The sequence below is a fragment of the Hydra viridissima genome, unplaced genomic scaffold, assembly GCF_058129835.1.
Source record: "Hydra viridissima isolate aposymbiotic clone 2 unplaced genomic scaffold, HvirCarnegie_v1 scaffold_17, whole genome shotgun sequence".
NCBI lineage: Eukaryota > Metazoa > Cnidaria > Hydrozoa > Anthoathecata > Hydridae > Hydra > Hydra viridissima.
This window is the reverse complement of record NW_028324316.1, coordinates 1,565,378-1,593,136: the sequence shown is the minus strand read 5'-3', so window position 1 is coordinate 1,593,136 and position 27,759 is coordinate 1,565,378. Positions and strand designations below refer to the sequence as shown.

At 28.4% G+C, this 27,759-nt stretch overlaps 2 protein-coding genes and 1 pseudogene across 2 annotated transcripts; 2 read left to right on the top strand and 1 right to left on the bottom strand.

Annotated features, from left to right (window-relative positions):
- Positions 1 to 413: 413 nt before the first annotated feature.
- On the bottom strand, positions 414 to 27,483 carry LOC149876991 (uncharacterized). The gene is made up of 8 exons (XM_090074574.1): positions 27,374 to 27,483; positions 24,946 to 26,971; positions 20,675 to 20,793; positions 15,035 to 15,170; positions 4,896 to 4,970; positions 3,948 to 3,987; positions 2,871 to 2,957; positions 414 to 2,750 (listed from the first exon to the last, which is right to left on the bottom strand). The coding sequence occupies exons 1-8, from the start codon at positions 27,448 to 27,450 to the stop codon at positions 472 to 474; spliced, it is 4,839 nt and encodes a 1,612-aa protein (XP_089930700.1). The 5' UTR covers positions 27,451 to 27,483; the 3' UTR covers positions 414 to 471.
- LOC145185340 (uncharacterized) lies at positions 6,489 to 7,821 on the top strand (annotated as a pseudogene).
- On the top strand, positions 7,451 to 9,119 carry LOC149876992 (uncharacterized). Its single transcript, XM_090074575.1, has one exon. It carries the CDS (start codon positions 7,917 to 7,919, stop codon positions 9,117 to 9,119), a length of 1,203 nt encoding a protein of 400 aa, XP_089930701.1. The 5' UTR covers positions 7,451 to 7,916.
- Positions 27,484 to 27,759: the final 276 nt, after the last annotated feature.

The window sequence follows — 27,759 nt, the reverse complement described above, 5'->3', positions numbered from 1 at the left end:
AATACAATGACCCAGTGTGGGGCTTACTGCTGAATTGCAATGTATAAATCAGAAAGTCTAAAAAAAACTCGAAAAATTTTAACAAAAATTTTTGGATTGCCTAAAGTCATTTTTAAAGATACGATTTTGGAGTTTTACATAAAATAGGACGTTATCAATAGCAGTAACGTAGTAACATGCGGGGCAGACAGTACAAATATCAGAAGTGGAGTGAAAAAAAAAACGACAAATTTAATTTTTTTAACAAAAACTAAAAAAAATAATTTAAATCCTCAAGAGCAATATTTAAAATTTATAAAGCTACCGAGTCCACCTCAACAAAGCTGAGAAGTTCATTTCAAAAATGAAAATAAATTTCACAAATGAAAAAATTTTTTAAAACATTAAGACATAAAGAAAGTACAAAATTATAATTCAAATTTCAAATAATTTTTTTTAAATAATACAAAAATATTAATGACCAGTATTAATTCAATTTCTCGAAGAATGTATATCGTTCAGTTTAACTTTAGGCTTGTTATGCTTAAAAAGTGCTTTATTAGCAATTGGTAAAGACAACTGCTTAGCAGTGTCTTCCATAGAAAATACTGAAAAAGGGTCATTTGTATTAGAATAAGGTTTAGCAGCCTTTTGAGGTTGCTGAAAATGATGTGGATTAGTACCTTGTAAGTTATCTTGATTGTGTAACTTTTCATGATACTGAAATTGGTTTTGATGAGGTTGACGCTTTAAGAAACCTTGGTAATTTAGAACATTATTAGGATTTTGCAAAGCAGCACCCTGAGTGTTTAAAGTGTTTTGCTGATTGAGCGATAGATTCTGAAAATGCTTCTTAAAAAAATTTGGCTGATTTAATTCATACAAATCATCAAGATTATTTTCAGTTAAAACTAAGTGTTTTTCATTTAGTGTAGTTGGATTAGAAGATAAACACATGACATTACTTTTTACAAACTCTCCAAACTCTTCATCGACTCTCTCTTCCTTTTTAGAAGAAGCCACTGTGCTAAAAGCTGGAGTAGTATTTTGTAAGGACGTTTGCTGAGTTGATGAAAACCATTCAGGTTGCAAAACACCATTCTCAAATATTTTTTTCTCTTTAGTTAGAAGAAATTCCTCATTGTTTTTATTATGACAATCAAATTCACTGAAACCTCCTAAATTGCAATCTAAAGTTTTAAACACAGAGTATCTATCTGAAAAGTTATCAATCATTGGAGGATTAGATGAGGCAGTAAGATATTGGGTATTATTTTGAGCCTCAATACAATTTTGTGAAATAGAAACAACTGCACTTTTTGAAAAATCTTGTGGGAGTGTGCTTATATGCGTAAATGAGCTAGCTGCTTGTAGAGGACTCACTGATTGAACTATTTTAACCGGTGGTGTATTGTGAGGAGTTGTAAAATACTTAACTCCACTACTGCTACGTGGATTAGTGATTTCTGTAAAACTATTTTGAGCTGAATCTGTGAAAAAATCAAGATCTATACTGCTAGGGAATGGTGACGCAGTAAAAAATCCTTCAGATTTATTTGATTCAGATTTCAAGCTCATAAACAAAGGAGAATCTTGGATTACCAACTTTGAATCAAAATCTCCAAATTCATCCAATGTATTTTTTGCCATGATACTATTGAAATTTACTGAAGTATTGTTAAGAAAATCATCCAATGGTTTACTCATTTTTGAATTGAAGTTATCTTTGTTAATCTCATTCCAATCAAAAGTAGAGAAATTTGTATGAGCAGTAAGCTTGGAATCTTTTGTCTTGTGAATATTTAAATCTAAATCAGGTAAAGAATTGGTGGGCAACTCGTGATTCCCAAAATGATTATTATAGCTCGAATCAAGTTTCTTTACCGGATTATTTGATAAATATGCATCATCAGTCCCAAATAATTGTTCTTTATAACTTGTGGTTTGTATATTCGTATATACTGATGTTTTATTTTCAGCAACAACACAATCCTCATTAAGTAAATCAGGCAGAGAAGAACTTTGCTTAAAGTAAAATCCAGGATTTTCTGCATCATCAAATGCCTGGAAACAGTTAAAATCACTGTCTTCACTATTTGAGCAAGTTCTAACAATAGTATTTTCTCCAACTTCAGTTAAGCATGAAATATTTTTAGAATCAGACATGTCATTTATAAAAGTTAAATCTTTACAATCAAAGTTAGAGCTATGTGAGGGTTGAGATTCCTCTAAACATTTTAATTCCTTCTCAGCATTAGGACCTTTTTCAGAATTAGCTGGATTATTTTTAAATATCAATTCATAATCGTTTACCTTTTCAGACACTAGATTTGGCAAATGATTTTCGGAAAATGCATTTTCAAAATCTGCCGTAAAATTTTGTTGCTTTTCATGCCAAAAATCAGGTACTTGTGTTTCAAAATCTATTGGTGATTGGTCATGAGAAACTCTATGCACAACTTCTTTCTCTTCTTCGTTATAGCTTACCCCTTCCTTATAGATACTTACTTGAGAGTTTTTGAAATAAGCTTCTGATGAGAAAGTAGTCATTTTGTTAATGATATCTGCATTATCATTATCAAAAGGGGAAGAAAAATTGCTGCTAAAAAATACATCAAAACCTGATAAACTGTGATTTACAGAGGGAAAAATCTCATTTGCTTCTTCATATTTTTTGGAGGATATGAATGAATCATCTTTTTGAGAACTCAAGCTGATTTTTGCTGGATGTTCAAGATTTATGAGTTCAAGAATAGGAGAAACTGTATGATCTGAAAGAAAGAGCATAAAGCTTAATATTAAAACAAACCATTTTTATTAATAAAGGTTTTATTGCACATTTATGCTTTTCACAATTTCTCAGTTAAAAATAATTTTCAAAAAAAACTAACTTAAATCTTCACTGATGGCGGTATTGTTGCTTGCAAAAAAATCCAAATCTAAAGAAGCAGTCTCTGAGGGAGATCCTGAATTGTTTTCTAAAATGATTTAAAAAATAGCAATATAGGAATTAAAAAAAAAAGAAAGATAAAAAAGTCATTGATCCTTTGCAGCCTTAATAAAGTTCCCACTTAAAAAATTTCAATACTTTTATAAAACTAAGTATGCATTTTTGGATGTTTCATTCTAATCTTTTTTTAAAAAAAATTCAAAAAAAAGAAACATGTACTTTTAAAAGTATTGGAGTCATCTCTTTTAAATACAAGAAATAACATTTAAGAAAATCAATTGAATAGCACGAGGGAAAAAACAGCAGGAACACATTTTATGATTTTTAAGTTGTAACTTCTAAAATATAACTGAATTTGCTGCAATTAGTTTACAATTAAAGCTATAATTTTAATTATTTAAGAAAATTACCTTTAAAATTTTAAAAAAGTAAATCACTGTGAATAATATTATTATAAATATGTTTAAATCCTAAGGAAAAAGTCCAAATAGACCTATTCTTCATCAACAAGTTGCAAAGCCAAGTGTCAAAGCTAAGACTGACATCTATTGATTGATTTGTTGTTGAATTGTATATTTGTTTGATATATTCAGTAAAACATTTCTTTAGCTTAAGCATTCAAAATTATCTTGGTTTTAAACTTAAAAAAAAAAGATATCTCAAAAGTGAAAACTTGTTGCCTTGCCATTTTTCAGATGGATTCATTTTTGATCATTAAAATTAACTGAACTAAAATTATTAAATAAGATAATTTTATACCTAAATATACACAAAAGTTGTTAATTGTGTATAACAAATAAGTGTCAAAAATTGATTTATCATAAAATAACCATTTTACTCTTTGTTCAATCCTTAACCAACAGACAAATAATCTGTGATAGAAATGTAAACACACTTCTAATTTTCACATTTCACAAAAAAGTGAATAATGGTTCATAATCTTTACTCAGATTTTATGACAATACCATGCTATAATGACAAAAGAGGTTTACAAAAAGAATTTAAAATAGTAACTAACCCATTAGAGATTTGGAAAACGACATATTTTCAATCCAACTCTATAAATCAATTTTAAAATATGATTATGATGTAAAATAAGTAAATAACAAACTATAACTTTATTAAACAAATATATATTAATAAAAAACACATTAAGCGACTAATATAGGATATTTAAATCATTGGTCAGGGAAATTAAAAACTACAGCAACAAGTAGGGGAACTATTGTTGTAACAAGCACATGAAATAGACAACTCACAACACCAGAAATTTGATTTGAAGTGAACAAAACTTTGAATAAACTTGTAACTCTTATTAATTAAGAATAAGAATCTAATTAACAAGAATCTTATGTGTTTGTTTAAGCTGCTATCAGAAAAGATCAAAATAAGAAAACAAATGTGCAATTGCCCATGAGTAATACACTTTGTAAAAGTACTTTGAAGTGACAAGCCAAAGTCTGAAATATTTGGTTCAAAAAGAAGAGTTTACATTTACTGTAGTAACCAAAGTGAGTGGTGGTTAAAGTGAAAAATTTGACCATAGTGAGGGGTGGTTAAAGTGAAAAATTTTTTTTCATTATGGTTTGGGATTGTTTCTCCAACTTCTTAGTGGGAGAAACTTAAAATCAATGGTATACTGAAAAAAAGATACAATAAAACTGTGCTGGATTCAAGTTCCGACAGGACAATGATCCTAAACATAGCTCCGAATTATGCCGAGGTTATTTAAAACAAAAACCAAGTAAAAATGTTTTAAAAAGCATGGTTTAACTTCTATAAAACCTTGATCTCAACACTTTTGAACTTCTATGGGATGAGCTGGAAGAAATGAGCTTGTAACTTAAAAGAAGGATATGTGGAGTATCTTTAAAGATAGTCAAGATAATGTATCATTTAAAACCATAAAATATAACCTTTTATTAAACAATCCTAAAATATAAAATAGTAATATTATGCAAGAAACCTTTTTTTCTTGACTTTTTGCTAGCAAAGTATTTTTAGATACTGGCAAACATACTGGTTCAGGCATCAAGATATCCTAAAAAAATTAAAACATAAAAATGTGTATTATGAAAAAAATTCAGTGATGATTTTTATTTGAATTCCTGGTTAAGCTTGTTATTTATAAAAATTGTTTTTTCGTTTGGGTTATCCTGAAAACATAAGTAACTTTCTAAATAATTGTGTGAAACATTTTGAAAGCAACATCAATAAAGCAAAAGGAATAAAATTTATATGCCATTTTCATTTTTCATAAAAGCATACTAAAAATTTTACTTTTATTTGTTTAAATTCTGTAACCATAAAGTATTAGAAATGAAGTACTCAGATTCCTTTAACATTTTACCATTTTCATATAAATGATAGTAGCCAATAAACATTGCAAAATAATGAATCTGATCGATACACACATCTTTTTTTTCCTATGATGAACTTTAAACACTTCATTTTCTTTTTTCCATGTTAGTTACAGAAATATTTAAATTTAGGTTTCTGGGATGATCTGAAGTGATAAATGTAAATTTTGATCTTTCAAGTATTAAGAAACTATACAGTATACACCCTTTTTCTTTATAGACTGTTGGGTAATTCCATATGAAATCATCCAAAAAAAAATATTTTCGATACCCTTACGTCTCAGAATTTGTTCATTTTTACCTCACTTGCAGTCCATATTAAAAAAATAATAACTGCGAAAATTTTAGTTAAAAATACACATGGGTTCCAGAGATATCATCAGTTAAAATAATGCTGACTCGGCATTTTAGTGATTATTTGAAGCGAGTACAAAGCAACTTTGACATATAGTATCTTCATAATGGCTTGGGGAAATTTCCTAAAATTTGGTACCCCAATAGATTTTAACTTGCAGAATCCAAAAAGAGCACTCTCAAGACTCGATTGTCTCAGGAAATGCCTCGTTTATCCAATTTTGTTCAAAATTATTGACTTGTAAATTCATGATTTTTGGAGGTAAAATGAAGGCTGTGGCCCTAAATCCCAAATAAAAAGTTTAATTGTATATCATTATTTTATCTTAGGTCTACTGAAAAAAATTAGATTGATCAATTGTCTCTCTAATACTTGATCAAAATTTGCGTTTAAAAATTGTGTCTTTATAGAAAAATTTAAATTTTGTAACGAAAGCACATGAAATGTTTTTTATAGTCATAGGCCAAGTGAGGGCCAAGGAGTCTCTGACCAAGTTTGCTTTGCCCATCCCCCCCAATCTCCCCGGATTTTTCTTTTTTTTTTTTTTTTTTTTTAAATGTGTTAAATGATATATCAATAAATAATTATTAAAATTTACTTTAAAAACTTTTTTATAAAAATTTTTTTTTTAAGTTTAAGTATCAGAAACAAATTTTTTTTCATTATTTCAATTCAAATCGGTGAATGCTTACCTCTTATTATATCGAGAATAAGCAAATGTTTTGTTTTGCTCTTTTCAAAGGTTGTACTTTCGTTGTTTGTATTTTTTTAAAGAATGATTGTGAATTTTATTGTTTTTGTATTTTTTTAGCAGGTAATATTATAAGTAATAAAAATATTTAATATGGAGAAATGTGACATTGGAAAAAGTCTTAAAATTGATTGCCACAAAACTGGATTTTCTAGAAAACAAGGTTTTGTTCAATTCAAAGATCTTTCTTGTGAAAAACAAGAAGTAATAATATGGCGAGCAAATTTAAAGGAAAAATATTGTTCAATAAGAGTTATATGTTGCTATCATGAGCAATTCTATGGAAAATATTTTGAGAGAAAAATTACAAAGTGTTGCAATCCTTTTGGAACACACATGGAAAGTAAAAAAATTGCTATAAAAGGTAATCTAAAATTAATTACAACAGAATTTATATGGAAACTAAAATAAAAGAAAAACATTTTATTATTTATAAAAAATTTTATATTTTCAATTATTTTAAAAACTTAAAACTAAATTTGTTTCTTAGGTAATATAAAGATTTCCATAGACTTGGCGAAATTTTTGCAACAAAATAATGTTTATGTAACCCCAGGTTGGAAATTGTGCAGTAAATGTTACAAAAAAGCAGTAGAAACAGATGGAGATTTAAATTCACAGGAGGAATGGGAATCAAAAAGTGAGAAAAAGATTAAGTTAGATACCACTATAGAATTGCTTGGAATTTCACCAGTCAAACTAAAAAGTCTTTCAAAACACAGCAAATTGCCTGCAGCAAAACAAAAGTTTGAGAAAACTATTAACAGAGTTGCAAAAATGGTCTCATTAGCATATAACATTAAAGAAACTTCTTTAACAACAGAAATAAAAAGCCCCATTTCAAACAACAACATTAACAATGACCATGATCTAGACATTTTAATGTATGAAATAAAAAAAAAAATTTCAGGGACTGACTCTTATCGCCATAAGGTGCAAATGTTAACACTCGCACCAAAATCATGGACACGTAAAAAGATATCAAGCTACTTTGAAGTGTCTGAGTATCTTGTTCGAACTGCAAGAAAAGTTAAAAATGAGCATGGAATTCTATCATTGCCCAAAAAAAAAAAAGGAAACCCATTTTCACCAGAAACAGTTAATTTAGTGATTAACTTTTATCAAAGTGATGAATTTTTGAGAATGATGCCAGGAAAAAAAGATTTTGTTAGTGTTAGGAAAAACCAACATGTTCAAAAAAGATTATTGCTACTCAATCTTAATGAACTACATGTTGCATTTAAAAAAGACTACCCTAACATCAAAGTCAGTTTGTCAAAGTTTTGTACTCTTAAACCTAAATGGTGTATTACAACTAATACATCAGGTACTCATAACATATGTGTATGCATACATCACCAAAATACAAAACTTCTCATTGATGCCATTAGGTGAAATAAAAGTTGTAAAGATTTTATGGCATTGATTGTTTGTTCGCTTGAAAATGCAGAATGTATGTTGCATTGATGTAACCAATGCCCTGGTATTGAAGCATTAAAAAGTTTTTTAGTGCAGGAGTTTATGGACCATGAGCTCGAAGAAGATGTAGCATTCAAGCAATGGCAGAGTACCGATCGTACAACACTACTATTACAATCATTGCCAATAGATGAATATAATGATTTATTATGTGACAGCATTGACAACCTTACTACTCATTCATATATTGCAAAAACACAAAGTAGATACTTGAAAAACTGTAAAGAAAATCTTAACCGAAACGAATGCTTAATTTTAGCAGATTTTGCTGAAAATTATCAATATGTTGTTCAGGATGAGGTTCAAAGTTATCACTGGAGTAAAAATCAATGTTCACTTTTTACAATTGTACTTTATTTTATAGAGAAAAAAGTTCTCAAACACAAATCTTTTTGTTACCTTTCAGAAGATGTTAATCATGACACAGGATTTATTTACAAGACTCAGGAAGATATAACTAGATATATCAAAGAAAATCTACCTGATGTATTAAATGTGAAGTACTTTTCCGATGGTTGTGCAGCACAGTTTAAAAATTTTAAAAACTTTATCAATCTTTGTCATCACAGTAAAGACTTTGATTTAAACGCTGAATGGGTTTTTTTTGCTACCAGTCATGGTAAATCCTCCTGTGATGGTATTGGTGGGACTGTTAAAAGAGTAGTATGCCAAGAAAGTCTAAAACAAATAACTACTGGGCAGATTTTAGATGTTAATTTAATGTACTGCTTTTGTAAAGCCAAGATAAATGGAATTTGTTTTAAATTATTTTTTAAAGATGAAATCGACCAAACACGAGCACAATTAGAAAAAGGATATTTAGGTGGAAGAACAGTTCCTGGCACAAGGATGTATCATCATTTTATTCCAATTGCTTCAAACATAAGTTATAAAAAAACAAGTATTGATACATGTATTGAAATATTTGATATCATTCCAAAAAGCCAGCATAATAAAGAGATTTCATTAAACATTAAAAAAATGGATTATATTGCATGTTTTTATGACGGATTTTGGTGGGTAGGGATTGCTGAAGATGTAAGTGAGCTTGATATAAAAGTCAGATTTATGCATCCACATGGACCAAGTAAAAACTTCTTTTGGCCAATGAGAAATGACGAGTGTTGGGTGCTTAATTCTAAATTTATATGTCTAATTTCTACACCCACAACAATATCAGGTCATACGTACAACATATCTGATTTAGATTTAGAGAATATAAGCAGTTGGTCACAAAAAAAATAAAATACATTTAAAATAATTTTGTTGTAATTTTATTTACCTATTTTGCATTTAGAATTTGTCTTTCTTTTTTTCTTTTTTTCAAATCCTTGGATGGAAGCCTGAGAAGGGTTTAAATAAATCCCACTGTCCACCTTATTATGTCAATGACTATATTAGTATTAATACCATAAGATATTGATTGTTAAATAATACCATAAAGATATTGATTGTTAAAATGTTTTAAAAAGTATTTCAATATTTTTGGTTTCAAAATTTATGATTTTCAAAACCGTGAAAAGATCTTAGTTTTGAGTGTTTACTTTGAAATAAGAGGTAAATAATGAAAAAAAATTATTTCTGTAACTTAAACTAAAAAAAAATATGTTTTTAAATTGAATTTTAATAATTATTTATTGATATATCATTTAACGCATTTAAAAAAAAAAAAAAAAAAAAAAATCCAGGGAGATGGGGGGGGGGGGGGGGGGAAGGAAGCAAACTTGGTCAGAGACTCCTTGGCCCTCACTTGGCCTATGACTATAAATGTCCTAAACTAGTCAATAAATAACACTATTTGGCATTTTATTCAAATAAATGTTTAAAAAACATTTCATGTGCTTTCGTTACAAAATTTAAATTTTTCTATAAAGACACAATTTTTAAACGCAAATTTTGATCAAGTATTAGAGAGAAAATTGATCAATCTAATTTTTTTCAGTAGACCTAAGATAAAATAATGATATACAATTAAACTTTTTATTTGGGATTTAGGGCCACAGCCTTCATTTTACCTCCAAAAATCATGAATTTACAAGTCAATAATTTTGAACAAAATTGGATAAACGAGGCATTTCCTGAGACAATCGAGTCTTGAGAGTGCTCTTTTTGGATTCTGCAAGTTAAAATCTATTGGGGTACCAAATTTTAGGAAATTTCCCCAAGCCATTATGAAGATACTATATGTCAAAGTTGCTTTGTACTCGCTTCAAATAATCACTAAAATGCCGAGTCAGCATTATTTTAACTGATGATATCTCTGGAACCCATGTGTATTTTTAACTAAAATTTTCGCAGTTATTATTTTTTTAATATGGACTGCAAGTGAGGTAAAAATGAACAAATTCTGAGACGTAAGGGTGTCATGGTCTGGATGATTTCATATGGAATGACCCTGTTACTAATGTACACTACACCTCAGTATTAAGTGTATGTCTTCACATGTTGAACTGTAAATCTATAATTATAATATTTTTTTCTATTCTTGTCTGTTTACCACCTGTAGCAAAGCATTTGGCTTAATTTCTTTATTTCAATTTATTATTTTAAAAACAATTTTAAAAAAATTTATTTTAACTTATTCGAGGAAAACGGGGAGAGAAAAAAGATGACAGTAAACAGTAAGAAATCAAATCTGAAATCAAAAAAACAAAAGTTCAAACAAGTAAAACTTTATCAAAAAGTGGAAAAAAACTCATTATGCGTCACATATGTATAAAAAAACACCATATAAAAGTTAACAATTGCCTGGAAAAAAACTCATTAAACAAAGTTACCTCAAACTATCATCTTGGTTAAGGATTCACTGTGAGAGTTTCTTAACAACTTCCAACAAATGGTGACATATCACTATACTACTACTATCAGTTTATCATTAGTTAGAGCAGCAAAAAGTATAAAGCATCTTTGAACATAACAGTCATAAATCAAAAATGCTCTTGCTTTGTTTTCAAGCATCAAAATGTTTTGGAAAAAGCAGGCTTTGGTTCAAAATTGTTTAACATTAGAAAATTAGAAAACAGAAGGTTTGTTAATATAAATGCTCCAACAAATGATCTCTTGGCCAATAAAGGATCTTATGCTAAAAGGAAGATGAGGGACAAAAAAGAAAAGCATCTGTAACTGACTATTCAAGTATGATATTTCTGAGGAGTTTGATCAATCAAAGCAATAGGCTGCCTTTACTTCTGAAAACACAGAACAAGCTGAACTAGTTAGTAAGAATAGTTATTTGAATTTCCAAGATTTTGATGCTTGTAAAAAACGTGTTGAAAGTTGGGTTAGCGATGAAAATCCAACACTCATTTCCAAGATTTAATCAAAATACTTGGTCAATGATGGAGCAGAATATATAGTAAATCCAAGACTTTATTGATGCCACAAGCACATTTTGAAGTTGATTTTCAAAAAGCACATATTGAAGATCACCTTCAAAATGGTTTTTGTCTCACATACCAACAAATTCTTTCAAAATTAATCACCAAAAAAGTCTTGAATAAATGTTAAGGTTATTTTGTTTTAAGGTTATAATAAATGTATAAATAACTTTCAAAATAAAAAAATTCATTGTAACTTGTTGTAATTTTTTACTTTCAGCTATGTGTACACAGACACTATAGGGGTGAGAGTACAGCAGGAATTGGGGGAGAAGGAGTGGAGGCATCCATGCTTAACTGATTTTTGCAGGTAGGTGTCAATTGTGGATAGGTAAAGGAGAGCATAAGTTTAGCTCTCTTTTTTTCTAGAAGAATTTGTAAGGTTCAATGCAGCTATATGTAATTAAAAATAAGAGTATGCCAAGTCAAAATTCACCCCCAGAAACCTAAAAGTTGTAATTTTCTGAAAAATAGGGCCTAGAGAATGGGATTAGCTTCTGAAACCAATTTTATTGTTTTAGTTGATATTCTGGAAAATCATACTAAACAAGGATTGAAGATGATTCTCAGAGTAGACATGAAAACTGCAACAACACAGAAAATCAATAAACATACACATTAGGATTGTTCAGTATATAAAACCTATTTAAAACAATCCCATTTAACTTTTTCCTATGTTAGTACTAAGACTAAAATTAAGAAATAAAAAAAAATTAAAAAATGAAATAATTTTTCTAATGCCCCTTTAGGCCCACAAGACAATCCAAATTTCCCTTGAATATTTTAAGAAAAGTAAAAAGATTAACAAAAAATATTACACAACCCTTTTGATTAATCAAGATGCAGCAATTTTTTAAAAAAAATCTTTGTTTACAAAAGATTTTCTTTTCCCATCAAAACATGCAGAAAATTACAAAAAGTGTTTAAGTAAAGTATGTTAACCAAAATTAAAAATCTGAAGTTGTGAATGAAAACTTACTAATGAAAAGTTAGCAAAAGTAAACCTTAAGGATGGGCATAAGTTTTGTAAGTTTACTACTGCAAGCTTTATAAAAAATAAACTACCTACATATGCATACATACATACATTACGCACACATACATGCATACATACCTAAGTCATATGTAAGTACATACAAGGGTCAAATCATTATATTTCAACCAATTTCAAGAGAACTTTGTGGGGCACCATCTCTGATTTTCTTGATTTTTACATATCATTATCTACACAATGTAAATAGGTTAAATGTGCAATTTCAGAGTTCCAAGTGCAACAGTTTAGAAATTATAGCCTTACGAACACTCTCAGGTAGCCCCCCTCGGTTCCTCAAATGGTAAAAACAGACAACTTTAAGGCCTTATAACATTTTTCTAACTTTCAACAATTGGCTCATTTTTTCTAGAACTATTTTCTAGATATTTCTGTCTTAAAAATAGTGATTTTCATTAGCTTGTATCATGTTAGAAAAAAACTACAGCCTCCTCAACTTTGAAAAAATTCTGAAAAATCCTAAAAAAAGGCAAAATGAAGTTAACTGCAGTATTTTTCTATTCATCAACAAGTCCTTACATGTTAGTTTTCTGGTTAGCTACAATTGTCTGCAACAAATGGGCAAAATATAAGCAGCTTGTTACATTTTAGAAATCAGTTTTATCTAAAAATATATAGTCCACTTGACTAAAAAGTCCCATTTTCAGCCATTTGGGGATAGCTCATAAATTTTTCTAACACTTTGTATTAATCTGATATTAACAGCAAATAAGGCCATTAGATCTAACTTTATAAAAATGTAAACATTACAAACTTGTCATGTTCACAACAAAAATGGCATCATTTTTTAATACCCCTATTTTTCAATTATCAGGGTTGAATAGCGTTATTGGAAACCAGTGCCCCTCCAACCTGCCTCCTGGCCCATATGAGAGATATAACCTATCATAAGTCATTTCTTAAAAAAAAAAAAAAGATACGCTGGGTAACTTTCTCCCTGATCTGGACTTTATACTGGATAGCAGCACAACTAAAGGGGTAATAACTATATAGAGCCTGCATTATTGTTTAAAGGTGATACTCAAAAAAGTTTAGTTAATCATAAAATTGCAATTTAATCTTTATTATGTTGATTTTTTTTATAGTTGATTGAATTGCTAATAATTCAAGGCAAAAGTAGGACAGTGGGTTCATACATTACTGGCAATAAGAAGTAGAACAAGACTAATCAAGCCATTTTAATATTGATTTGATGTTTTGTTTAAATAAATAAATTTTTTTTACAAAGTATGAGTTTCAATTTTATTAGTTAATTTTAACTATTTATCTTAAAATCCAATGATTCTATATACTATACCCTTTTGTAAATGTAAATATATAAGCATTTATAACTCAAAATAACTTACCTTGGTGTTTTTCTGTTTAATAAACTTTGTTATTAATTGTTGGATCTTGTATGTATGTATGTATGTATGTATGTATGTATGTATGTATGTATGTATGTATGTATGTATGTATGTATGTATGTATGTATGTATGTATGTATGTATGTATGTATGTATGTATGTATGTATGTATGTATGTAGAATCAAATCATTATTGAACCTACTTCTCCTACATAACTTCAAATAAATTTATACAGAAGAAGGTTCAATAATATTTCATCTTGGTTAAATTTATTAGATAAACATGAATATTTGTTCTATTGGTATTAAAGTTAGATTGTCATAAAAATACATATTGCAGTCAGTCTGAAATTTCAGAAATATTAAATGAAGATAAATACCTGCTGACTTTAAGAACTGGAATAAAAAATATTCATCTGCATACAATTTGCACTCACCACAGGTTTCAATTTATTAATTACTATTCAATTCATTCAAAGATTGTTAAAGGAAACCTGACAACTGTCACTCTGGAGCATAATCAACTGAACACTGATTTAATTCTTGGGAAAAAGATATGTTTTGGTTGTGTAAGAAAAATCAAGAGTGTTGAAGAAGCTGACAAGAGACATGACCCAGATTAGATACTACTGGACAACTCTGTCATCCCAATTGATACTATAAATCTTTGTCTTAATAAATTTGGTTTGTCTCCTGTTAAAAGATCATCCAGCATGAGTATGCTATAAATAGACAATAAAATAAAAAAGAAAGTTAAGTTGCTAAATGAATCTTTGAATGCATCTGAATGAGATGAGTATCACCTTTGAACAATAATGCAGGCTCTATATAGTTATTACCCCTTTAGTTGTGCTCCTATCCAGTATAAAGTCCAGATCAGGGAGAAAGTAACCCACCGTATCTATTTTTTTTTTTTAAGAAATGACTTATGATAGGTTATATCTCTCATATGGGCCAGGAGGCAGGTTGGAGGGGCTCATGGAAGCATTAGAAGCTGAAATAGCCTGAATGACAAGCTCACATGAACATTAGAAGCTTGAATAAATTTGAATAACAACCTCATGGGAGAATTAGAAGCTTGATTGGAACCTATTTGAGCTTTGAGCTTAAGTCTTGAGCCTCTAGTCTCTGCAAATATTAAAAAACTAAAACTCTTAGAATGCTTCCAATGGATGCAGACACTGAAACAGATCCCTCTATGAAATGCTTTAGTTTATGATCCTAAATGTTTTTAAGCTAAATCATTAATTCAATATTTCAACTTCCTTTTTTGTCCAAAGAATTATTTTCTTTTTTTCAAATTTAAAGTAAATTGCAACAGTTTTTTCAAAAGCCTTCAAAATTTATGCACACTTTTATTTAAGCAATCATAAAATAAAAACTTACAATACTTGAAAGCTTAAATTGGATGTTAAAGGATAAAATTTGTTTTTTAAAATGCTCTGAAAAATGATATTGTGCCAGCCACCGCCCTGAATCTTCACCAGATATCTCAAGCTCAGACCACAAATTAAACACATTTCTAAAAAGAAAAAAAAAATCATTGTATGACAAATGGGAAATAAAGTAAAAACATTTTCAGCAAACTTTTAAATTTCCGTATTTTTTTTATCTTTAAATAAAAAAAAAGAATTTTTTTTCTTCCATTTCTGTTAAATTCTAAATGTTTCCTTTAAAATGCATGTATCAGTTTTCAAATATAAAATATAATTGCTGATTTAATAATTAATAATGCACCAAGTTGATTTAAAAGCAATTTTAAGACCATTTTCTGTTAAATTTAATAGCAAAAAAAACAAAACAAAAATATTCATGGATTTTGTAAAATATTCAATATTTTATTGGATTTTCCTTCATTTTTAAAAACTGTCTGCAACTGCTGAAGTATGGAAATGACTAACTTTTTTTGTAATAATTTATTTCTACTTAAAACAGATGTCTAAGATTTTTTTTTATTTTAAAAGATGTACTTTAGGTATATTATTTGTGTTATTGGAATTATCAATATGGTTTATTTTGTCAATTTAGTTTATTGCAGCAATTTATCTTGTCAATATCAATCTAGATAACATACATTTAAATTACTTTTCCTGGTATTCCTGCAAATTCTTCTTAAGATTATTTTATTAATCTCTCATAAAATTCTTATAGTAATAATAAAGCTTTATTAATTGAATGGAATAAAAATGATGATAGTAAAGTTTCTGATAAAAAAAATGGCCAATCAAAGAATGAAAAAGCTTGCAAAAGATCAGTTCATTTGTGCATAAGTTGTATAAGGTATTTGCATGCATCTGTTTGTACAAGCAGTTTAGTCTAATCTTGTGATGAAATTAGTTATGAACACTTTCAGTCTATGTGGACAATACTGCTCCCATTTAGTGTTAAACCATTAAACTCATTTTCTTTTTATTTACTTTAGAAGATTAATCATTAACTGTGTCTTAAAAGTACTAAACTAATAGCTTTGTAGGTTCTGCACAACATTCAGAAATCTGCACAAACTTTAAGTCTAAACAGAATTCAAATTAGGAACATTAGATAATTAAGTATTCAGTTTATGAAACAACATTCTTAGCACATTTAGACATGTATTATTTTTTTCCACTTGTTTAGTATTTAGTAGCAAGATGAGCATGGCAAAAATAAAATATCAAAAAATTTTCAAGGTCTTTTGTGATAGAAATCAAAAAGCTTTGAAATTGGACATTGTCAAATATTTTGCAGATCTGGGTTTCAAATAAAAAATAGTTTATAGCATTCTAAAACAATTTGATAAAAATATCACAATTGAGAGATTAACATATTTGGGTAAAAAATCCTCATCTATGAAACATCTATTAAACAAATGAATGTGTACTGAATAATATAAAACTTTCCATTTTTACAGGTCCGATGTGTATTAATGTTTATAAACCTTCAAAATATGGTCCAGACATACTTTTTCATTAAATGTTATGCAATAAACAAAACATAACTTAAATTTCATACTAATTAAATAGTTACTTTATCAAAATTCAATTTTTTGCAGATTTTTTTATCATATGTTTAGCATCTGCGTGTATGTACGCTTTCTCATTACTAAAAATTACATGATTAATTAGATATTTAATACAAAATTATCTGTTTGTGTTATATTTTCATCATAGAACAAAAGTTCTAACTTTCAGATTTGATCATATCAGGAAAAAAATCTGAAACAAGTTCTCTTGTATGTATACTTTTACTTACCAAGATATTTATTTGAAATGTTTCTTGCATTAAACAAGAATCAAAAGCTATCCAGCTTAAGTGAGATTTTGAGGTTTCTGATAAAGAACTGGAGAGGATGAAAGTATTGTGATACGATTGCTCTATTAAAATGGCTGTTGAATATTTATTCAAGAAGATGGTGATTTTTAATTGCATTAAACTGATCAAATTTGTTGCTAAGAAGCTAAGCTAAGAGATAAGTATATCAATTTACCTTGTTCTCATGGAAAAACTTAAAGTTGAGTTCATGAGCAATGAAAGCTTAATCCTATGCTCTTAAAATGTTATTTGAAATTCCTAGATGAGCAACAGGACCAGCTTGGTGTAGAATCTACTTTACTTTTGCAAAGGCTGTAAACACAGAAAGATAGCAAAGAGCTGGAAATAGAATTTCAAGTCAAGATTGTACTTGCAGCAAATTAAACAGTTAAAATAAGAAAAAAAAAAAAAAAGGCTATCAAAAGACTTTGCTACATTTATAGAAGAGTCAAATTATTAAGCAAATGCTAATGATAAGACTGGACCTAAAATTGTGAAAAAAGAGATGAGCTTAATTGTAGCTATTCCAACAAGGCACTATGGTTTCTGAGACGTGATTTTTTGGCATAAATTAATAACTTCAATTTAAAGACAAAATAGCTAATAATCTTTATTTCTAAAGATTGGCAATATGTTCTAAATATTTCATAACTAAAATTTATATGATTAATATATATATATATATATATATATATATATATATATATATATATATATATATATATATATATATATATATATATATATATATATATATATATTATTTATATCTATTGTAAAAAATATCGTTAGATGAATTCATATTAAAAAAATCAGTTAAGTTTTAACTAAATCTTATTATCCAATGTAATTAAATCTAAATAGTTAACGGAAATTAAGTCCTCGTCGAAAATAGCGTCGTCATAGCCGTCATCGCTTTCACTTCCCTCATCGCTTTCACTTCCCTCTTCGCTTTCGCAATGTTGATGTTGTGAGGTATTAAATGGCATTCCTGTTAGTAAACTTATTACCTCAGAAGGAAGAGGTAACTTAAGATGATTCTGAATTCTTCTATGTAAGTTAATACTGGATATGATAGGATCTGAGGTATCTAAAGCTCTATGAAAAATATCTTCTAGATTTTTTTCTCTGCTGGTTTTAAGAGTATGAAATTGTCTACCATGTTTAAAAACTTTATGTCTGGCTTCAGACCCTTCTTCACCAAAATAACCTATTGGTAGTACTGTATTTTCTAGAATTTGTCTTCCATTTATTCAAACTTTATGTACAGTTGCAGGCATTGGATACCAAGGATATTTAGACATAAAATGTTTTGCCGGATCAAAACAATATTTTTCAAATTTATCTAAATTAATTTGATACTGGGAAGAAAGATCATCTCGGCTATAATTTTGTTTGTATTGATGGTTTCCATGTGCTGAAAAATCACTTCTTCTTGTAATTGTACAAAACGTTTCACTGTATGCTCTAACAAATTCTTTAATGGTATTTGTGCTATGATATCGGATATTGATATACCATTTGGTCTACATGCTGATTTACATTTCCAAAATTCTTTGTAATCTGGATACTTTTTACAATTTTTGATAACTTCTTGTCTAATGTTTTGATACTGTTGTTTACTGTTTGATACTTAAATTAGAATCCAAAATTAACTCTAATGCTTCTTCGGCTGTATAACGTACTGTTTCTTTTTTTGGTGAAAATGTATTTTTTTAAATTTTAGTTGGCTGAGATGGACTTGTGTTCAATTCTTTTAGAAACAATGCTAAATCACGTTTCTTTTACTGACGTGCAGCCATACCTGCTGCTTGTAATATAAGAGATGCTTCGTATAAATATCCCGGCACAACTCTGATGCTTCCTATCTCAGGCCCGATACAATTTTTCGGTATATGATAACCTTGGTTGTCCAGAAGATGTTGATGGAATTGATTGACTTGAAGATGTTGATGGAATTGCATCATCAGTAAATATAATTTCTCTTTTTAACCAATCTGAATTTTTACTTTTAAATTGGCATATTGTTCTTTGACAATCTAACCATTTTCGTTCAAAAGAATTGCACAAACTATGTATTTTCTTTTGAATATTATTGCTAATAACTACTGTTTCATCATTTCCAACTATTTGAATGACATGCTCAAAAACATTTGACTTTTTCTCATTTATATCTTTCACTTCCAGCCTTACAATAAATAAGTCCTCGTATTTGAAATGGAACATCACGGCAAAAAAACAGATATATTTTTAATTGGGGCAACTAGGGGCAAGTTTTGAAAACTGGAATATATTCCTGAATATTACCAAAACTCAATCGTGTAAAAATATTTTTGGAGAAATACGGAGATTTTTTTAAAAGTAAAATCAAAGTTTTAAAAAATGTCAAGGAAGAAAAAATTCTATACAGGCACTTATTTCTTTTATATAATCAATATAATAATGCAGTATTTTAATTTAATTGAATAATTTTAAAAAGTATATACCTGTATAAAAATAATTTTCTTTACAGCAATCAAAAATCTTAATTATTTCAAAAGTTGTGTATTATTAAACTTACAGCTCACTTTACGCTAATTCACTGCAAACTAAGCTGAGATTAAATATATCCTCAACTTGAGTGCATATTAAAAACAAACTAGGCAATTAATTTAAAAATAGACCTCGTTTATTATCACTTTGATGGGTTTACTTTAAGGTACAACATAAAAAAAATCTTTTTTAGAACTTAAAAAAAATGGGTTTCTGCCAAAAAATCGGGTCTCAGAAACCATAGTGCAAGGTCTGAAGATCTTAAAAACTTTTTAAGCCTCTGCAAACAATTAAACCAACACCAAATGCCATGAGATAGTTTGTCACAAAAATAAGAAACAAATTGGGTAATTATACCTTTGATGATTTGATTTTATCCATTCTACCAAAAAACAGATTAGAAACATAACATTTAAAGATAAAAGTACAAGTTACTAAAGAATCTTCAAAAAAAATATCTTCTAAGTTTGAAAAAAGAAAATCCTCACTCCACAGTTTATTTAGTAATTTATTTTTATTGTTAAAATAATTGATAAATTACCCAGCTAAACTGTAAAATTACCCATTACCCAGGTAAATTTGCTTTATCCAAAACAGATAATTTAGTTGTAAATTGAAGCATTTAATTTTGGTGGTGCCATTGTGAACTTCATGTACATGATATTTAAATGTAAATGAAATTTGTTATGATGCCTCCTGTGAAAATTGCCATGATAAAAAAGACTATTTTGATAAGAATCCACAAAGCAAATGGGGATTCTTCACAGAGCCTATAGACATTGATATTAACATAATTAACTTAGAAACTCCAATACTCACCTCATATTAAAGATGTTTCCCTTTGAGGATTTATAAGAGAAAAAATATAGAAACTGCTTAAAAATTATAATATAAAAATAATGACCTTTGCTGAACTTTTTTACCAACAGAGTTTAGATCAGAACACTTACCAGCTTAACTGTTGATTTTGAGTATTACAACTATATTAAAACTTTTAAACTAACTGTATAATAATCAACTTGAACCAATAGACTTAAACAACTAAACCACTCAAAAAATTTTCACAGATATTTCTAAACATTTTATAAAAATTATCACCAACTCTCTACCATTCAATAGTAAATATTTATCTTCTGATATTCTATTTAATGAATAAGTACCACTGTTAAGTGGATTGATTAAAACAATAAGAACAAAACTTACTCAGATAAGTAATTGCTTCCAATATAACAGAACAATTCATTAGGACGCATTTGGTTTGAATCAGTAACAGGAAAACAAACATGAAATACTTTAGATGCTCTGGAACATTGTACACCAACCTAATTTATTTATATAAATGAAAAGTTTGTGTATAGCATTTACAGTATAAGCACAACTTAAGAATATTTTAAATTATTATTTTCATTTGAAATCATGTCAAGTCACCAAAAGGTTTAGATTTTGTTCATTTTTACATATGCTATAGGTTGAGTGGACTAGAGAAAAAGTAAAAAACAAGAGAATTCAATTATTTGCAGTTGAAAAAAAAAATGCTCCTTTAAGATTTTGAAGATATCTTTTTTAAAATAATAGTTATAAGTGCAAAAAGTAAAAAAGCTGTCTAGACACAGAAAAACAGTATTTACAAGAACAATCTAAAGTAATGGATGGTAAAAGAATTTTTTATCAGAAATGGCAAAGTACTAAAAAATTCACTTTTAATTCATACTCAGCCCTAATTGTGTAAAAATAAAACTCCATGTAACTTTTATATATTAGTTCATTAGTTGTGATTGTTAAAACCATTTCAAATGTTTTATGAGCATGTGATAAGCCTGCCATTACTACTGGAAGGTCCTTTTTTACAACTAGTCATGGAAAGTGTCCATGTTACAGAATTGCAAGAACTAAAAAAAATATTCACCATTCAAGCAAGTTTCTAAAAACATATAGCCATCAAAAATAGAATTAATTATCTTACATTTCATTTCAAAAGGGAGCATGACATAATAGGTGGATTGAGACAAAATTTAAGTTTTTTTGCTTGCTTTGAACTCAAGTAAAATTATTTATAATTATTTAAATCATGATTATTTTCTAAAAAATTCATATCAAAATGTATCTTAATTTTCAATAAAAAGAGATTTTAAGAAAAAACAAAAACTTTTTTTTTTTAAAATCCACATGCTACAGATGCAATTCATTAATCATTTTATAAATCATTTCATACAAGAAGGTTATGGAAGAGTTACTATTTACAATAATATCAAGAAATGTAAGGAAGGTAAAGATATTAAACAACAATGCAAAGGTTGTCAATCAAAGTTATGGAACAATAAGAATTGGGTATTTTGAAAAAAGCTGCAAAAAGTAAGGTTGGCATAAGTTTGCATAAAATTTTCATCAAATCAAATGACCATACATCATCAACTAGGTCAAGCAGATGTTAATTATGAAACTCATCAAAAAACCTAAATACAATGAAGAATTAGCTCAAAAATTAAAAAAAAAAAAAACAAAGTTGAAAGCTGGTAAAGCATCTATATGGGTCAGATAATATGATTGTTATGGTTGTTAAAAATTATTTACATTCAATTGTAATAGAATACCTGGTAATGATAGATTTTACATAACATAGATTTGTCCAGATGAAGTGAGATACAAAGGTATAGAGAAAAATCCAAAGTACATGCTTAAATGGATAGCAATATATGAAAGGGGTTTTTCTGAGATATCAATTAATACTCCAACATTAAATCAGGACATATATCTTGTAGAATATTTGGTAAAAAAAACATAAGCCATTTATTAATAAGCATCACAACAATTGAAAATATGTATTTTGGCTAGATTTGGTAAAAGCATATTATGCTAGGAAGGTTTTATGCTGGCTAGATGATAATATCAATTATGTATCCAGTGGCATAAACCCACCAAATCTTCCTCAAACAAGACCAATTGAAAACTTTTGGGAATATTTGGCTCAGAACATTTATGAGGGAGGACGGATGACTCATACTGAAAGGCAGTTGATGTTGTGAATTAAAGCAAAGGTAAAAAAGTTTGATGAAACTTTTTACAAGATATTATGAAAGGAATCAAGGGGAAATTGCTGGTAATGATACTTTGATAACAACTAATTAAGAAATAATAACAACTAACATAGAAAAATGAAACTAAATTAGTTAAAAGTTAAATAAAAACAAATCTTTTTAGAAATCAAAAAAATATTTGTTAACTAATTTTGAGTTGTTTCATGATCAGAAGCAGGCCCATGGCATTTTTTCATGCAAAAAAACTCTTTATCAACCTGCTCTTTCTTACAGTACACATGATAGACAAACCCAAGACTTGCAACTAGAAGCTTCAGATTGGTACCACATTTAGTTTTAATTTGGCAATGCATCTTTCCAAACTCTGCAACACTTTTTGCACCTCTTGATGCCTTTGTCTTGTCTCCATTTTTTTTAATGTTACACTTACTAAGTTTCATCTGAAGCTTCACTAAGCAAATGGTTTGACATTTTGGCCTCATCATCTTGCTTGTATCAACATAGTGGCGCTGTAAATTATTTTTCCAATTGCCTTCAAGTTTTCCTGTGAAGTGTTGCAGCTTATTATCTGAGTATGAGTTACTGGTATTGTATTTAAATTTTGAAATAAGTGATTAATTGAAGTTTGATGCTGACTGATGTTAGATGATAATATAGTGGAGAGGGGATGGAAGGCAGAGAATAAAGATGATGAAACAGGCTCAAATGATTCTTGAAAGTTTGAGCAATTTGTAATTTTGATTGATAAATTTTGGAAATATTAACTGGAAACAAACTACTGCTTTGAAATCTAGCAATTATTTGTGTCCATGTATATGCGCCACTGTAGCTAAAAAGTTTTGCTTGAAGCTGAATGAAACTTTCTTTTGTTAAACTGATTATATTTGTAGCTGCAAAAAATTCTGTAAGCAATCTGTGCCAAACTTGTTTAAAATGACAATATACACCTACACCTAATGGTTGAAACATGTGGGAAAAATGAGATGGTAAGTATTTTAGCTTGATGTTAATTTCAATGCAAATAAATGCAACATCTGTTTGTGTAACATACCTGTCCTAGACTAAAAGGTCAATACCAATAACTGAAAAAAGTATTTGATTAATTATGCTATTCAATTTAAGAATTTGACCAACATGAACAACCTAATTACATAAAACCAATTACTTGCTGATATGAATACTTAAGTAAGTCACTAATTAAGTTATTTCTCTTCTATCCAACCCAACTTGGAAGTTGTAAAACCGTGTTTGGTTGTCCCCTTACACAAGTCATTGTATAGATGTGATATTGATTTGTACACTTTAAATGGTGGCAAAATAACTTCAGCAGTGATGAAACAGTTTTTCATCTCTAAACTTCACAAAGTGTTTAGTATCATGCCTGGAAATTATATGCTGTTTGCCTTGATTGCCTGAAAATCTTCTGATGATTTATTTATGATTCAATCATTTTGTGAAACCTTCATACCTTTTTCATCCTGGTATACCATTCAATGGAAACAGATGACTTTGATTTGTAGACACCAAATAACCCCCAATTATTGTCACTACATCTGCAAACATTCTGCTGAATCTTTAATTGGCTAAACTGATAAGTACTGAAACAATTGCAATTATTCTTCAGTGTAAGTTTTTTGAGTTTTACAAATGTAAGTACAGGTCATTTTTGTTTTAGATACATAGCAAAAGAGTATCATATTTTTTGAAATTTTAGTTAATCATGAATTATCTCAGCTATGCTAATCTTCACTCCAATAAACATTTCCTAGGCTTTTCAATCATAAATTTTTTCTGGAACTAGACTATTGATTTTTGAAAAAATATCATAATTGTGATAACAATGATTGTCAAAATTTTTTTTTTTTAAATCTGCCTTTTTCGTTTAGTAAAACTTAATTTTAGTTTCAAGAAATCAAGGTCAATTTTTTTGTTAAATGAAGAAAATACAAAGACATGTTTTTCATGAAACGGTTTTTAACAATATGCTCTTTAGTAAAAATAGAATCCATTAAAAGCTCTTAAAACTTGAAAATAACTGTATTTAAACACAAAAAAAGTTTACATCATGAGTAAAGACAAAAATGTGTAGGTTCATTAACAATAAAACATTTTGAAAACAATTTTTTGGTAAACAAATATTCATTCATTATGATTAGTATAATTATTTACAGGCTCATTAAGCTTATCAGAACTTATCAGAGACAAAGCTCATCAAATATTGATATCTCAATTTCATCTAAATAATTTCATTTAAAAATATTTCAGATAATTTTTTTTATTGAGGATTTAGAAGACATTTTAAAATATGAAAATTTATAGAGTTCCCACATTTACTATATTTTATTATGTCAATATATATCATTATACATCCATATACATTATTACACAATATACATTATTATAGAATATATCAAAGTATTTAGTTAAGTAATGACAAACCTTTTCATCCAGTTTGCTTAAATTGAATATCTCATATTTATCACCAAAATTTGCATCACTTAGGTGGAAACTTTGCAGAATACTTTGTTTTTTTGTAGAAATATTACTATCATGTGTATCACTTGCTTGTGCATATAGAACAGACTCATTATCAGAACTAGAAAAAGGATTAAAATCAACGCTCTTTTCAGTATTGAATGCAATAGGAGAGTCTGCAAAATCAGAGAACTCTGAAAACTGTAATCGTACTGTAGCTGAGTTACACATTTCAATACTTTGTTTTTTTGTAGAAATATTACTATCATGTGTATCACTTGCTTGTGCATATAGAACAGACTCATTATCAGAACTAGAAAAAGGATTAAAATCAAGGCTCTTTTCAGTATTGAATGCAATAGGAGAGTCTCCAAAATCAGAGAACTCTGAAAACTGTAATTGTACTGTAGCTGAGTTACACATTTCAATACTTTTAATAGATTCCAGTTCTTGATAAAATGCCTTTGATGGTATTGATTCCTCAAATTTACCAAACAGATTCCTATTTTCAAAATCATTCATTAAAGAGTTGTCTTTCCATTCCTCAGATGTGCTTTCAAAATTTGAGTTTAAAGAACAAAAATTATTGAATGACTCATTTAAGTCAGATAGGTTGGGATTCAAACTTGCATTAAATCTTTCGTTATCAGCGCATCCCAAGTAACCTTTGTCATATTTGGTCTCTTGAAAATTAGTTTTATAACACTCTGGAGTGAATCCTAGATTGTCAGCTGATTGTAAATTTTCCTTCAAAGTTGTCCTAGTTGTTTCAAGCTCTAGTTCCTCATCAATAGCATTAGATTTGATATGAGAGTCGTTAAACAGAAATTTTGGACTTTTACTAAACTCAAAAAAATTACTATCAGTATCTTCACTATGAATATTACTTTCTCTATTTACTTCAATATTCATTTCAGTATTTGATTGAGAAAACAAATCAACAGACTCTTCATTTGGTTTAAGATAAACACTATCATATGACCCAGTAAAAGTTGGAACCCAAACAGATTCATTTTTTAACTCTGAGCTCTCATTCTTACTTATTTTTTCATATTGATGGTCAATATGAAAAAAATTAGCCTTGTCAACATCTGAATGATTGCAATCAAACTTAAGGTCAGGACTATATTCCTCATATTCAGAAACCTTCCCTTCTAACTTATGCTCAAAATAAAATCTATTATGCAAAGCATCAGTATTGGTATTAGAACTAGATGGTAAATGTGAATGTTCAGGAAAATCTGGGCTAGTATCATTTTCTGTAACATCAGTATGACTAAATGCAGGAAATTTAGTACAGCAACCTTCATTATTTTCTTTTATTACACCCAGTTCAATGATCTTGGAGTCAATGTGAACTGTTTCAGCCATAAAAAAATCTAAGTCATTTGATTCTTTTAGATTAAAAAGAGGAAATTTAGTGATCATTGAAATACTTTCATGATTCTCATGTACTGAGTCACAAACCAAACTATTATTGACATTACCTTTATCATTAAAAAAATGACTACTTGTTGCTTGATCAAAATATGATTCTTTAAATGCCATTTCATCAACATTTGCATCATTTGCTGAAAACTCATGAGATTGATTAACCATAAGACTTATAATTTCAGAATTTAACTCAGAATTTTCTTCTTTTTTGATAAGATTCAAGTCATCAGGTTTATTTTTTGCATCAACTTCAGCAGTCTTTTGCTCCTTGAAACTATAAATTGATTCTGATATTTCATCAAATTGAAATAATGAACTTTGCTTTTCTGATATATAACTATCATGGAAACAAATTTCTTCATCATTTGATTTATCTATAGTTACCCAATTGTCAAATCCTTCTTTGTTATCATAATTTTTTATTTTATTTTCACCCAAGTCAAACCAATCTTCATTTATTGACGATTTATCATTTAATGGAGGTGGCTCGTTCTCAAATAAAGGAGGATATATAGAACTCCCAAAACCATATAAATTGCTTTTTGAATCCATCAAACTAAAATTAAAAAGTAATTTTATATCAAAACTTTTTTATGAAACAGAAACTTCAGATAACTATAAGAAAAAAAAAAAGCTAAATAATTTTATTTAGAATATTTGGACAAATTTAAAAGAACTTATAGATATGACAAATGATATTAAAGTTATAAATGAAATTTCAAAATAACTTAAAAAGTGATAGGTATAAAAAAAAAAAAGTAGTAAAATAAATCCTCCATTCATCAAAATCATAATTCTAAAGATTTTCTTTACATTTACAGAAAAAAAAAAGAACTTCATTGAAAGCTGATTCTAAAAAATATTGTGGCGCTACTGCAGTTTCTCCCCCCCCTTTTTTTATATAATTGATTATGATAGAGAATTTTATGCCGATTCAGAAAAATATAAAAACATGGACCTGAAAATCAACGGAAAGTGCTCTATTTCGAAGTCAAAGTTGAAAAAAATCCCACTAAAAACCCTAATATTCGCCATTTTTTTTCAAAACGCTTTCATTTTTAACGAAAGTTAATTACCGTTACATTGCGCAATAAAAAGACCTGGTTTCCATCAGCCTTCGTATTACTATTTTAAAGTGTTATAACCAAAGTGTAATAAACAAAATGAAATTAATGGAAGATTTCAAATAAAAGTTGAACGTAGAATGTGGGAATGTAGAAAAATTGATGAATAATTATTATTGTATTGTACACTGGTTTTTTTTATTGAAAAAAACGGTTTAAAGGTGACATTTTCTAAACTTTACATGTGATAAAACAACTATGAACTAAGTTTCAAAAGCTC